At 33.9% G+C, this 15,000-nt stretch overlaps 2 protein-coding genes across 2 annotated transcripts in view; one reads left to right on the plus strand and one right to left on the minus strand.

The window, feature by feature from the left end:
* Positions 1 to 362: 362 nt before the first annotated feature.
* LOC121312185 (forkhead box protein P1-like) lies at positions 363 to 7,602 on the plus strand (the record flags this gene model as incomplete). The annotated part of the gene is made up of 3 exons (XM_041244138.1): positions 363 to 470; positions 2,907 to 2,990; positions 7,387 to 7,602. Coding segments are annotated over 3 exons (408 nt in total), but the record flags the coding sequence as incomplete, so codon positions are not given.
* A 199-nt stretch (positions 7,603 to 7,801) lies between these two features.
* LOC121312186 (forkhead box protein P1-like) overlaps positions 7,802 to 15,000 on the minus strand; it is a 7,867-nt gene continuing 668 nt past the window's right edge. Inside the window, exons 2-4 of the mRNA XM_041244139.1 lie at positions 13,144 to 13,227; positions 8,535 to 8,736; positions 7,802 to 7,905 (exon numbers count right to left, since the gene is read on the minus strand). Coding sequence (XP_041100073.1) covers positions 7,802 to 7,905; positions 8,535 to 8,736; positions 13,144 to 13,227 — 390 coding nt within the window. The remainder of the gene's footprint in view (positions 7,906 to 8,534; positions 8,737 to 13,143; positions 13,228 to 15,000) is intronic.

Genomic DNA, 15,000 nt, shown 5'->3' on the forward strand with positions numbered 1-15,000 from the left:
ATAATATATATATATATATTATATATATAATTCGAAGGCCAATGGCGACTACACAGTACTTTTTAATTAATATGATTTCCTATCTGTTAAGCCTTGTTAGAGATTAAGTTTCTGATTAATTTGCAATTTACTTGCAAACTTTAAACAAACCCATTTGTTCAATAGCAGATGGGTAAATACACATCCTTGGCTTGTTTTCCAGATGTCTTAAGAAACTATACTATGTAAATCTAAAACCTATTAAAACTAGATGTATCTTGAACTTTATACTAACACTGCTGTGAGTACAAGAAGTAAATCCTTCAAGTAAACAAGAGGCTCGTGTAGTAGTTCCTTTCAGATTTGTTTCAGCCATGTAACAGTTTTTCGTATTTGTTTTTAGACATCTCAACAATGAGCATGCCCTGGATGACCGAAGTACAGCACAGTGCCGAGTGCAGATGCAAGTCGTACAGCAGCTGGAACTGCAGGTATTTATCCCTGCTGCTTTGCAGAAGTTAAAAGCCTTTGCATTTGAGCTCTAGTTCTTTTTAACACTACTGGTTGTACTGTATTTGGGCTGTTTGTCGCAACAAAAGATACAAGCCTCATTTTTTGTATTCTATCCATAAAATGTACTGAAGCACTGCACTATAAGCTTTCCTGAAGTTTCCTTATTCTGCACCATGCTTCACAGCATGTGAGCAAAGGGTAAGAAATGAAGGGGGAAAATTATTTTGTACATTTTAAAGTAACCAGTCATTAAAAATGTGTTATGTATTCATGACAGCAATGCAAAGATATATGAAAAGCCTCGGGCCAAGAACAGAAGATAATTACATTTTGAATTTTACTGGGTTTAAAGTCATTGAACAGTTTGGCAGAAATAATAAAGTATACTTTTTCCACTTCAAACATTATATATAATTGATGTTGAAAAAAACGTAAATTGTGTGTTCAATACATAATTATGCTCTCTTATGAACAGAGCAAATAGGTAAAATAAGTATCTGACTAACAATATCTGACTAACAACATAGAATAATGGTGGGTAGTTTAATAAAAGGATTACTTACTTTAAATAAAGTCATAGCTACTGTTTACTGTTTCTTTAACATGACCACAAAATAACTTCTATCTCAGGGACACTGCAGCAAAAATGTATTCCGTTGCCATTAAGTTGATGCGTCCAGAATTGAAAAGGTTTATCTAATATATAGTATATATAATATATATATATAGATATATTACTATAGATATTTATATAGTATATATACACAGACTACCACAGTACATCCATCCATCGTATATACTAGCCTAATTATATTTCCGTGAAACTTCTCGTTAAGGCAAATCTCGTAAACGTAACTCAAATCCCCCATGTTATAATATTCTATTGGTTACAGAGCCAAAAAAATTCCCTCTTCAACACCCAGAATTCCCCGTAATAAAGGACCGAACTGAGGGCTAAATATGGGGGGGGGGGGGGGGGGGGGGGGTGGGGGGGGAAGGGGGGGGGGGGAGTTATCTAAGTAAAAAATCACTGAATTTGTATCATTATTGAAGAAATGCTCCTAAAGTTGTTTAATTTACATGACAAATAAACATCCTCTTGTTGGTATGCATGAGTCACCCCATATAAGAAAGGGTCTGACACAGTTTTCTTTCAAAAGCGCTTATCATAGTGTTGAAAACAAATGTTATAGTAAATATTAATGAAGTTGTAAAAATGCTAACAATAAATAATGCACAGTTATGAAAAAGAAAATTGAAAAGAGAATATTAAGTACAAAACAAAAAAAAATACAAAAAAAGCACTTAAGTAAAGAAGAGATAGCAGAAGAGAAGATTTTTACAACAGCTGACAACAAATCGGCCGCTTTGAGAGCTTCCTTCTCATAAGAGTGAAAATATGCTCGTTTAATGGAAAAACACTTAATTTCTGTGTGTCGTGTAATTTTAATCTTGTATGTCGGTAGCTCGTATAGCGAGGAATTACTGTATACAAAATTTGCCTTGTGAATGCAGTATTACTGTATGGGTGTCTCCTACATTATATATTGTTGTTTCTTCTTAGTTCCAGTGATATGTTCTTCTGAAACATCTGAAAGCTGAATTTGAAAAATGATCACTAGGAGTCTACACCTATAACATCATTTTGTATCAAGGTTTTTCTTAATTTACGTATGTTTACTAATTCACACTTGCAGCAGGACACCCCAAGTGGTCACTGTTAAAACCTCACTTCTTAAATTCAGCTTTTAGGAGTAATTTTGAAGCAGCAGATGTGATTCAAAGGGGGACATTATCTAAACAGAAATAGCTCCACAATACCTTTTGTCCTGCAGTGAAACTCTACTATTTACCAATAATCATAAGGAATAGTTGACAATCCATAAAAGAACTGTTAGACGATGTAGGGAAATTGAATGGCTACCATGTGCTGTCCGGAGTCCTAATTTAACCCCAATTGGAAGCTTCTTCACTGGGTCATTGAACAGAAGCTAACCCATGTGTTGCATCCACCAAATGTACCAGTGAAGTAATAAGAAGTGTACACTTAAAAAGTATTAAAGCAGAGTTCATTGGTAAATGGAATCTACCAAGGTAGGTTTATTGCAGTTAATGTGTTAAGGCACTGGATGCATACCGAATGTATTATCTTCATCTTCATCTAAAAAACAAACCATGTTTTAACTATCTAAAATACAGTATGGAAAATTGTTTGTATTTTGGAAACCACACTAAAGTAGTGAGATAAAACTGTTATTTGGGCATTCAGAGCTCAAAACATTCTCTCTGAACATGCATTCGTCTGCTTGCCAACCTTTTTGTTTTTGCATTTTATTTGTTTTTTTTGTTTTTTTTTTGTTTTTTTGTAATTTAGAAAAACCACACAAGTATTTTTTTTTGTTTTTTGTTTCAAGCTTACTAAAGACAAAGACCGCCTGCAAGCCATGATGACACATCTGCATGTGAAATCAAGGGAGCCAAAGCCTACCCCTCAGCCTGTAAGTATTCATAAAGAACACCTGAACAGACTAATATGAGATATGAAAGGTCTTGCCAATAGTTTGTTATTGTACTAGAACCAAAGCAGTACCACATTTCATTTGACATTGCAATTGAAGCCATATGTGTAACACATATATGAAAACAGTATGCAAATAATGATCGTAAACAGTAGGCAAATACTGTAACTGAAGTTGCATTGGTTTTCATATTCCAGTGCTATCTCCGTACAGAAAGTTCAGTAGAATTATAACCATTTATGAGCATGTTTCTTATTAGTAATTCACGGAGGGAAGGGAGGGGCTAAGTCTGTCTAAGCATGACCATGTGCATTGACTCACTGTGCTCTTGATTCTGTGTCTAGTAGCTTTAGAAATCTAGATTTAGTTTTTATAGATATTGTTTCTAAAACCAACCGATTTGATTTAGAGCAGAAACCGTGTCTTTCATCTTGCAATTCAGATATTTCATTTGCCCCTCAAAGGTACAGTGCATAGTCATTGCTGCTGAACATCAATATCTGTGAATTAATTGAGCATGACTGAATTTAAATTTGTTCCCTTGCAATTTTAATCCATATATACTAATCCAGTTAAGTGAAATTGTTGGTGTTTACAAGAACTGATAACACATTGTAAAGTGCACACGGAAACAACTCATTCTGTTCTATGTATACATCTCTGAATGTTTAGTATTATTATTTTGTAATGAGGAAGGCTTTAAACTACATTTTCTTTTGAATCTTGCTATTGTAGCCAAGGTTATTTGCTGACATTTATTTAAACGTGTGTCTACTATGATTGTAATCTTCCTTCAATACACATCTTTATTTGCACAGCGACTAATTGTTGTAGATTTTTTTTTTAAATTTATTAATTTTTTTGTTTATTTTATTCTCAGTCGGACCAGCCTTACAAGACTATATAAATAGTCAACCCAGTCCTTGCGGTAGAAATTTGTGAATATGTTGGCTTCTGAATTTGTACAAAGGCAGCTTTTCCTTTTGTAAAGAAATCCAGTACTACCATACAGTACAACTATACTCATTTATTTAGAGCCTGTTAAACTATTACAAGTCAACAAATAACTGAGAGATGTAAATCAACAATAGGCAGTCTCTCTGAGGTTTGCCATTGTCAAATACACTGATTGTTTGGATTTGTAAATGGACTGATGTATGGCCCTTTTGAAAAAAAGATCACATTTGTATATGAAAAGTGGTTTTGTGGCAGACTGCATTTTAAATACCTTACCTGTTCACTGTTGAGTTAGGAATTCGAATTGGTTCCTGGCAGGGTGGATAGGAACAGTACATAACATACAGTAGGCTATATAGTCCAGTTTTTATTTAATTGTTTTTTGGAAAGAGAAAATTCCATGTTAATGTTGCAAAATGAAAAGCAAGCATCTTAAGGGTGCTTAAGATACCTTGAAATATTTGCATTTGCATCTAGTTTTTCATCTTTAAATAAAGGCTGTTGTAAATGCTTTGAACATATTCTGCGTGTTTATCACCACAAACAACATGGGATACAGCAAAGGTGAAGTACTGTGTTTCTTGTAAACACTACAGGATAATCATTAGCCCTCAAATCCAGTTAGGCTATCTCCTGTAAAAGAGGTCTAGAATGTGTTGGAAGGGTGAAGATCTGAACATTTTAAACAGTACCATACTTTACATAATTTGTAAGGTATCTAGAAACTTTAAAGACAAACAAAAGGTTAAAAAAGAATAAATACATTTAAACAAGTCTTATTTTACAACAAGGCCAATCAGTTTGCTGTTCTTCATTCGGTACATTGCATGTTTAAGGTGTGGTAACCTATTTATGAAGATATTTTCCAAACCTTTCTAGCTTAAGGTGTTAAGTGTTGTGTCAATAATAATGTGTGGCACAGTGACATGTTTGTATTTGTACATGTAATCATTTGGTCTGCCTTCGTTACTCATCAATATGCTTTTTTCCCCTGCAAGTATAAAGCTATTAAAAGGCAGTATTCAAGATATGGCAGTTTTGAACACAAGAACAGTTTTTTTTGACCTAATACTGTACGTTGGATACTGTAGATACTCCTAATTTACAGTCCCATCTTGAAGTTTTCGTTTTTTTGTTAAGTTCATTTCAGTGTTGTTTCGTTGTGCCAGTTCAGGGATCATTTTACATCTACTCGTTTACTTTAATAGCAATTGGAAAGTACTGTCAAAAAAAAAAAAAAAAAAAAAAAAACTGTGCACCACTGCCATCAAATTAGTAATAAAGTAATATGTTTGTGGATATTATTAATTCCTTTTATTTTCCATTAGCTTCCGTTTGTATATCAGCAATGGTTTTTAATGCCACAGATTTTAGTGGCGCACAAAAAAAAAAATATTGCTAATTAAAATTGCACTTGAAACGAGGTTGCTTAGCCTATCATTAAAAATTCTTTTATGCCTTTTAGCAGGCTTCAACAATTCTGAAAAAAGGCTATGTGCTATCCCATTAACATAGGAGTCTGCTTGCTCTGGCTGTTAAATTAATATAGTTATTACAATATTATATATATATATATATATATAATCATCAATTACATATGAATCTATATATATATATCTGTGATTTTAGTAATAGCATACTTAACGTTCTATCATTATGTTGACCTTTTGGTATACATAATTAAGAAGAGTATTTTGTTTATTTTTCTGCAGCAGCTTTGAGAAGCAAGGCCAGTATAATTAGATCACCAATTAGCATTTAATTAATTTTTGTCTGAAGTCTCATTCCATCTTTTGAATTGCAATGAACCCAAAGCGCTACAGAAACAAACAAAAGCCTCTTCTTATTATTGAAATAGCAGTGCTGCTGTTTTATGTTTGTATCCTGCAACATTGATTTGGTGAGTGAAAGACAATAATCCACCCTACAAAAATAACAGCAGTGGACTGTACTGAATGCAGGTGTTTTTTTTTTTACAATTGATAAGAATTGCTCCTTAAGATTGCTATGTTATTAATTAATTGCAAACTATTTAATTTAAACTTATTTATGGTTGTACTTTTTTGCAATGACTTTTAACCCTGTTACAATGTTTAATTGGGGAAAAAACATTTCTGGAAAATATAAAAGTTTGTATTGATACTGCAGTACTGGTATTTTTAAGTTCTCTTGTCTGTGAAATGAACACTATCCCAACAAGGAATATTTACAAGCCTTAGCTAACTGGGTCATGGACATAACAGTAGGCAAGGGTTAGGTGTTAAACATGGGCTTTTCACTTTCACCCGAGTCCCTCTGCCTCTATTATCAGAGAAGAGCCTTGGTAAGTCAGCCGTCTCTTATATAGATATATCTATAATATATAATTATATATATATATATATATATATATTCATATATTATAAATATATATAAGATATATATATCTAATAAATAAATAAGAAAAGAGACAACTGATACCTCCAAAGCAATTGACAGCATTGACATTTCATTAATTTGTTAGCTCAGTCCACCCATGATTGTCAAAGATGATACGCCTTCTGCCTACAACCCCAGTGTTTTGCTTTCCATCCTCACAGGCTGCAGTCATGTTTAATTTGAAAACTGGGCTCCTTCGGCAAATTAGCAATTAGAACAATTTTGTGGGAATATGTATATGTGTCATTAGTTTTCCTGCAAATTAATAGTAGGAGCAAAGGTCAGGCTAAAATTTTCCACTTGACTGCAGCTTCTCTGTTGAGATTTGGCACTTTGTTTGGAATGGCCACAGCTGCTTGCAGACATAGTATACCTTTGGAGCACTCTTTTAATTAGTTTACCTTGTAGACATTATTACTAATATTCTGCCTCTCCCCTTGAAAAAAAAAAAATTACTCTTTCCACAAAATATTCCACAGACATCTTGCACCACTGTAGACTGATTACGGGGTCATTCAGATACAGCATTTAATCATTAGATCACCTCCATAAGCATCTCCTAATTAGAGTCCTTACAAAACAATTTCATCTTGTAATTAGCTGAGATTGGCTGCTTCCTCTGTAACTTATTAGTGGCAGCCCAGCGGTAGGTGCGAAGCACACTGTCATTTGTCAAGCCTGTTAAAGATTACCCTTTCTTTGCTCTTCTCCTTTTTTAATTTCCTATTGTTATGGTAACAAACATCCAAGGACTAAAAAAGGAAGTCCAGAAGTGTGGCGTATACAGCAGTGGATCAGAATGACAGTTCATTGTAGCTGTGATCTGAAAACAAAACCGTTTACTGTGATATGCTTAACAAAAAAGAGAGTTCAGCTCTCAACCGTAGTGTACAGTCACGTCAAATCAGTCTTCACCTGGGCAGTGTACTACTGCATGATGATACCAGCTGATCAGTTTGCTTTCAATCCGTTATTATGTATTTTATTGTGTTGATTGCAGCTGAATCTGGTATCCAATGCCACTCTCTCCAAAACGGCCTCTGAAACGTCACCACAGAGTTTACCTCACACCCCTACCACGCCGACTGCCCCCCTCACTTCCATCAACCAGGGACTTTCAGTAATCACACCAACGAGCATGCACAGCGCGGGACCATACAGAAGGCGATATTCAGAGAAATACAATATGCCCATCTCTCCAGGTACTACATTATGAATTACAAATGTCATGTCTTTTTTTTTTTTTTTTTTTTAACAGCAATAGTGAGCAATAAGTGAAAACCTTGGCCTTGGTTTACGGTGCTTTAAATGCTCAACCATACCATTTATTTAGTATATATTCTGATTAAGAAAAAAAAAGTATGAACAAGCCTTAAAATGTTAAATATACAGAAATGTCAAGGATTCTCAGTGGCTTATCCAGAGTGCAGGCTGTCAAGTGAGGCCGCTAATTGAGCTTCAATCCTCGTGATTGGTTGAACTAGTGAGGCATCATTGAAACTATGCATTTTAAAGTGGGCTGAAAAACAAGTAAAATGTCTGCAGAATAACAAGATGAAAGTTTGAAAATGTCTTTAACACGTCTGTATAGTTTCCAATGTTAATAAAAGTTGATACTAAGAATATATAGGCTGCAGTGGTGTTACTTGTATGCCCTTTATTGACAAGTTATAATATATTTGTAATATTAGAACAGTCAATAAAGGGCATACAAGTAACACCACTGCAGCCTATATATTCTTAGTATCAACTTTTATTAACATTGGAAACTATACAGACGTGTTAAAGACATTTTCAAACTTTCATCTTGTTATTCTGCAGACATTTTACTTGTTTTTCAGCCCACTTTAAAATGCATAGTTTCAATGATGCCTCACTAGTTCAACCAATCACGAGGATTGAAGCTCAATTAGCGGCCTCACTTGACAGCCTGCACTCTGGATAAGCCACTGAGAATCCTTGACATTTCTGTATATTTAACATTTTAAGGCTTGTTCATACTTTTTTTTTCTTAATCAGAATATATACTAAATAAATGGTATGGTTGAGCATTTAAAGCACCGTTTTGGTCTTGTTGAGGTTTTCACTATTGCTGTTTAAAAAAAAAAAAAAAAAAGACATGACTTTTGTAAAATGATGAAGTAGTACCTGGAGAGATGGGCATATTGTATTTCTCTGAATATCGCCTTCTGTATGGTCCCGCGCTGTGCATGCTCGTTGGTGTGATTACTGAAAGTCCCTGGTTGATGGAAGTGAGGGGGGCAGTCGGCGTGGTAGGGGTGTGAGGTAAACTCTGTGGTGACGTTTCAGAGGCCGTTTTGGAGAGAGTGGCATTGGATACCAGATTCAGCTGCAATCAACACAATAAAATACATAATAACGGATTGAAAGCAAACTGATCAGCTGGTATCATCATGCAGTAGTACACTGCCCAGGTGAAGACTGATTTGACGTGACTGTACACTACGGTTGAGAGCTGAACTCTCTTTTTTGTTAAGCATATCACAGTAAACGGTTTTGTTTTCAGATCACAGCTACAATGAACTGTCATTCTGATCCACTGCTGTATACGCCACACTTCTGGACTTCCTTTTTTAGTCCTTGGATGTTTGTTACCATAACAATAGGAAATTAAAAAAGGAGAAGAGCAAAGAAAGGGTAATCTTTAACAGGCTTGACAAATGACAGTGTGCTTCGCACCTACCGCTGGGCTGCCACTAATAAGTTACAGAGGAAGCAGCCAATCTCAGCTAATTACAAGATGAAATTGTTTTGTAAGGACTCTAATTAGGAGATGCTTATGGAGGTGATCTAATGATTAAATGCTGTATCTGAATGACCCCGTAATCAGTCTACAGTGGTGCAAGATGTCTGTGGAATATTTTGTGGAAAGAGTAATTTTTTTTTTTTCAAGGGGAGAGGCAGAATATTAGTAATAATGTCTACAAGGTAAACTAATTAAAAGAGTGCTCCAAAGGTATACTATGTCTGCAAGCAGCTGTGGCCATTCCAAACAAAGTGCCAAATCTCAACAGAGAAGCTGCAGTCAAGTGGAAAATTTTAGCCTGACCTTTGCTCCTACTATTAATTTGCAGGAAAACTAATGACACATATACATATTCCCACAAAATTGTTCTAATTGCTAATTTGCCGAAGGAGCCCAGTTTTCAAATTAAACATGACTGCAGCCTGTGAGGATGGAAAGCAAAACACTGGGGTTGTAGGCAGAAGGCGTATCATCTTTGACAATCATGGGTGGACTGAGCTAACAAATTAATGAAATGTCAATGCTGTCAATTGCTTTGGAGGTATCAGTTGTCTCTTTCAGAGAAATATATATATATATACTATATATATATATATATATATATATAGATCTCTATATATTATATAATATCTCTATTAGTATATTATAATATATATATAGAAGAGACAAAGCCCTTTGGAGTGAATGGATTCCTTCTTCTCTGATAATAGAGGCAGAGGGACTCGGGTGAAAGTGAAAAGCCCATGTTTAACACCTAACCCTTGCCTACTGTTATGTCCATGACCCAGTTAGCTAAGGCTTGTAAATATTCCTTGTTGGGATAGTGTTCATTTCACAGACAAGAGAACTTAAAAATACCAGTACTGCAGTATCAATACAAACTTTTATATTTTCCAGAAATGTTTTTTCCCCAATTAAACATTGTAACAGGGTTAAAAGTCATTGCAAAAAAGTACAACCATAAATAAGTTTAAATTAAATAGTTTGCAATTAATTAATAACATAGCAATCTTAAGGAGCAATTCTTATCAATTGTAAAAAAAAAAAACACCTGCATTCAGTACAGTCCACTGCTGTTATTTTTGTAGGGTGGATTATTGTCTTTCACTCACCAAATCAATGTTGCAGGATACAAACATAAAACAGCAGCACTGCTATTTCAATAATAAGAAGAGGCTTTTGTTTGTTTCTGTAGCGCTTTGGGTTCATTGCAATTCAAAAGATGGAATGAGACTTCAGACAAAAATTAATTAAATGCTAATTGGTGATCTAATTATACTGGCCTTGCTTCTCAAAGCTGCTGCAGAAAAATAAACAAAATACTCTTCTTAATTATGTATACCAAAAGGTCAACATAATGATAGAACTGTTAAGCTATCGTTTTGAATTTAAATATATAATATATATATATATATATATATATATTATAATAATATAATAAATAGCTATATAATTAAATTATTACTTTAACAGTTTAACAGCCAGAGCAAGCAGACTCCTATGTTAATGGGATAGCACATAGCCTTTTTTCAGAATTGTTGAAGCCTGCTAAAAGGCATAAAAGAATTTTTAATGATAGGCTAAGCAACCTCGTTTCAAGTGCAATTTTAATTAGCAATATTTTTTTTTTTGTGCGCCACTAAAATCTGTGGCATTAAAAACCATTGCTGATATACAAACGGAAGCTAATGGAAAATAAAAGGAATTAATAATATCCACAAACATATTACTTTATACAATTTGATCAAATTGTGCACAGTTTTTTTTTTTTTTTTTTTTTTTTTTTTGACAGTACTTTCCAATTGCTATTAAAGTAAACGAGTAGATGTAAAATGATCCCTGAACTGGCACAACGAAACAACACTGAAATGAACTTAACAAAAAAACGAAAACTTCAAGATGGGACTGTAAATTAGGAGTATCTACAGTATCCAACGTACAGTATTAGGTCAAAAAAAACTGTTCTTGTGTTCAAAACTGCCATATCTTGAATACTGCCTTTTAATAGCTTTATACTTGCAGGGGAAAAAAGCATATTGATGAGTAACGAAGGCAGACCAAATGATTACATGTACAAATACAAACATGTCACTGTGCCACACATTATTATTGACACAACACTTAACACCTTAAGCTAGAAAGGTTTGGAAAATATCTTCATAAATAGGTTACCACACCTTAAACATGCAATGTACCGAATGAAGAACAGCAAACTGATTGGCCTTGTTGTAAAATAAGACTTGTTTAAATGTATTTATTCTTTTTTAACCTTTTGTTTGTCTTTAAAGTTTCTAGATACCTTACAAATTATGTAAAGTATGGTACTGTTTAAAATGTTCAGATCTTCACCCTTCCAACACATTCTAGACCTCTTTTACAGGAGATAGCCTAACTGGATTTGAGGGCTAATGATTATCCTGTAGTGTTTACAAGAAACACAGTACTTCACCTTTGCTGTATCCCATGTTGTTTGTGGTGATAAACACGCAGAATATGTTCAAAGCATTTACAACAGCCTTTATTTAAAGATGAAAAACTAGATGCAAATGCAAATATTTCAAGGTATCTTAAGCACCCTTAAGATGCTTGCTTTTCATTTTGCAACATTAACATGGAATTTTCTCTTTCCAAAAAACAATTAAATAAAAACTGGACTATATAGCCTACTGTATGTTATGTACTGTTCCTATCCACCCTGCCAGGAACCAATTCGAATTCCTAACTCAACAGTGAACAGGTAAGGTATTTAAAATGCAGTCTGCCACAAAACCACTTTTCATATACAAATGTGATCTTTTTTTCAAAAGGGCCATACATCAGTCCATTTACAAATCCAAACAATCAGTGTATTTGACAATGGCAAACCTCAGAGAGACTGCCTATTGTTGATTTACATCTCTCAGTTATTTGTTGACTTGTAATAGTTTAACAGGCTCTAAATAAATGAGTATAGTTGTACTGTATGGTAGTACTGGATTTCTTTACAAAAGGAAAGCTGCCTGTGTACAAATTCAGAAGCCAAAATATTCAAAGATATTTCTACCGCAAGACTGGGTTGAATATTTATATAGTCTTTTAAGGCTGTCAGACTGAGAATAAAACAAACAAAAAAATTAATAAATTTAAAAAAAAAAATCTAAACAATTAGTCGCTGTGCAAATAAAGATGTGTATTGAAGGAAGATTACAATCATAGTAGACACACGTTTAAATAAATGTCAGCAAATAACCTTGGCTACAATAGCAAGATTCAAAAGAAAATGTAGTTTAAAGCCTTCCTCATTACAAAATAATAATACTAAACATTCAGAGATGTATACATAGAACAGAATGAGTTGTTTCCGTGTGCACTTTACAATGTGTTATCAGTTCTTGTAAACACCAACAATTTCACTTAACTGGATTAGTATATATGGATTAAAATTGCAAGGGAACAAATTTAAATTCAGTCATGCTCAATTAATTCACAGATATTGATGTTCAGCAGCAATGACTATGCACTGTACCTTTGAGGGGCAAATGAAATATCTGAATTGCAAGATGAAAGACACGGTTTCTGCTCTAAATCAAATCGGTTGGTTTTAGAAACAATATCTATAAAAACTAAATCTAGATTTCTAAAGCTACTAGACACAGAATCAAGAGCACAGTGAGTCAATGCACATGGTCATGCTTAGACAGACTTAGCCCCTCCCTTCCCTCCGTGAATTACTAATAAGAAACATGCTCATAAATGGTTATAATTCTACTGAACTTTCTGTACGGAGATAGCACTGGAATATGAAAACCAATGCAACTTCAGTTACAGTATTTGCCTACTGTTTACGATCATTATTTGCATACTGTTTTCATATATGTGTTACACATATGGCTTCAATTGCAATGTCAAATGAAATGTGGTACTGCTTTGGTTCTAGTACAATAACAAACTATTGGCAAGACCTTTCATATCTCATATTAGTCTGTTCAGGTGTTCTTTATGAATACTTACAGGCTGAGGGGTAGGCTTTGGCTCCCTTGATTTCACATGCAGATGTGTCATCATGGCTTGCAGGCGGTCTTTGTCTTTAGTAAGCTTGAAACAAAAAACAAAAAAAAATACTTGTTGGTTTTTCTAAATTAAAAAAAAACAAAAAAAAACAACATAAAATGCAACAACAAAAAGGTTGGCAAGCAGACGAATGCATGTTTCAGATTAGAATGTTTTTGTAGCTCTGAATGCCACATTAACAGTTTTATCTCACTACTTTAGTAGTAGGTTCCAAAATACAAAACAATTTTCCAATACTGTATTTTAGCTAGTAAACATGTTTTGTTTTTTTAGATGAAGATAATACATTCGGTATGCATCCAGTGCCTTAACACATTAACTGCAATAAACCTACCTTGGTAGATTCCATTTACCAATGAACTCTGCTTTAATACTTTTTAAGTGTACACTTCTTATTACTTCACTGGTACATTTGGTGGATGCAACACATGGGTTAGCTTCTGTTCAATGACCCAGTGAAGAAGCTTCCAATTGGGGTTAAATTAGGACTCCGGACAGCACATGGTAGCCATTCAATTTCCCTACATCGTCTAACAGTTCTTTTATGGATTGTCAACTATTCCTTATGATTATTGGTAAATAGTAGAGTTTCACTGCAGGACAAAAGGTATTGTGGAGCTATTTCTGTTTAGATAATGTCCCCCTTTGAATCACATCTGCTGCTTCAAAATTACTCCTAAAAGCTGAATTTAAGAAGTGAGGTTTTAACAGTGACCACTTGGGGTGTCCTGCTGCAAGTGTGAATTAGTAAACATACGTAAATTAAGAAAAACCTTGATACAAAATGATGTTATAGGTGTAGACTCCTAGTGATCATTTTTCAAATTCAGCTTTCAGATGTTTCAGAAGAACATATCACTGGAACTAAGAAGAAACAACAATATATAATGTAGGAGACACCCATACAGTAATACTGCATTCACAAGGCAAATTTTGTATACAGTAATTCCTCGCTATACGAGCTACCGACATACAAGATTAAAATTACACGACACACAGAAATTAAGTGTTTTTCCATTAAACGAGCATATTTTCACTCTTATGAGAAGGAAGCTCTCAAAGCGGCCGATTTGTTGTCAGCTGTTGTAAAAATCTTCTCTTCTGCTATCTCTTCTTTACTTAAGTGCTTTTTTATTTCTGTTTTATATTTAACATTCTCTTTTCAATGTTCTTTTTCATAACTGTGCTTTATTTATTGTTAGCCTTGTTACAACTTCATTAATATTTACTATAACATTTGTTTTCAACACTATGATAAGCGCTTGAAAGAAAACTGTGTCAGCCCCGTTCTTTATCTGTGGGGGACTCATGCATACCACAAGAGATTGTTTATTTGTCATGTAATTAACAACTTTAGGATCATTTCTTTAATAATTGATACAGAATTTCAGTGATTTTGTATTTAGACACCGTTCTGTCCTTTATTACGGGGAATTCTGGGTGTTGAAGAGGACATTTTTTGGGCTCTGGAACAAATCGAAGATTATAACATGGGGATCTGATTTCCGTTATACGAGATTTTGCTTAACGAGAAGTTTTCAAGGAACTAATTATGCTCGTATAACGATGGATTACTGTGTGTCTGTGTCTTATATATATATATATATATATAGATATATATATATATATATATATATATATATATATATATATATAACCTTTTCAAATATGAGACGCATCAACTTAAATGTCAAACGGAATCATTTTTGCTGCAGTGTCCCTGATATTGAAGTTATTTTGCTGTTCATGTTAAAGATAACAGTAAACAGTCAGTATATGTATTTATTAAATTAAGTA

This window comes from Polyodon spathula, unplaced genomic scaffold, assembly GCF_017654505.1.
Source record: "Polyodon spathula isolate WHYD16114869_AA unplaced genomic scaffold, ASM1765450v1 scaffolds_3675, whole genome shotgun sequence".
NCBI classification, from domain to species: Eukaryota; Metazoa; Chordata; class Actinopteri; order Acipenseriformes; family Polyodontidae; genus Polyodon; species Polyodon spathula.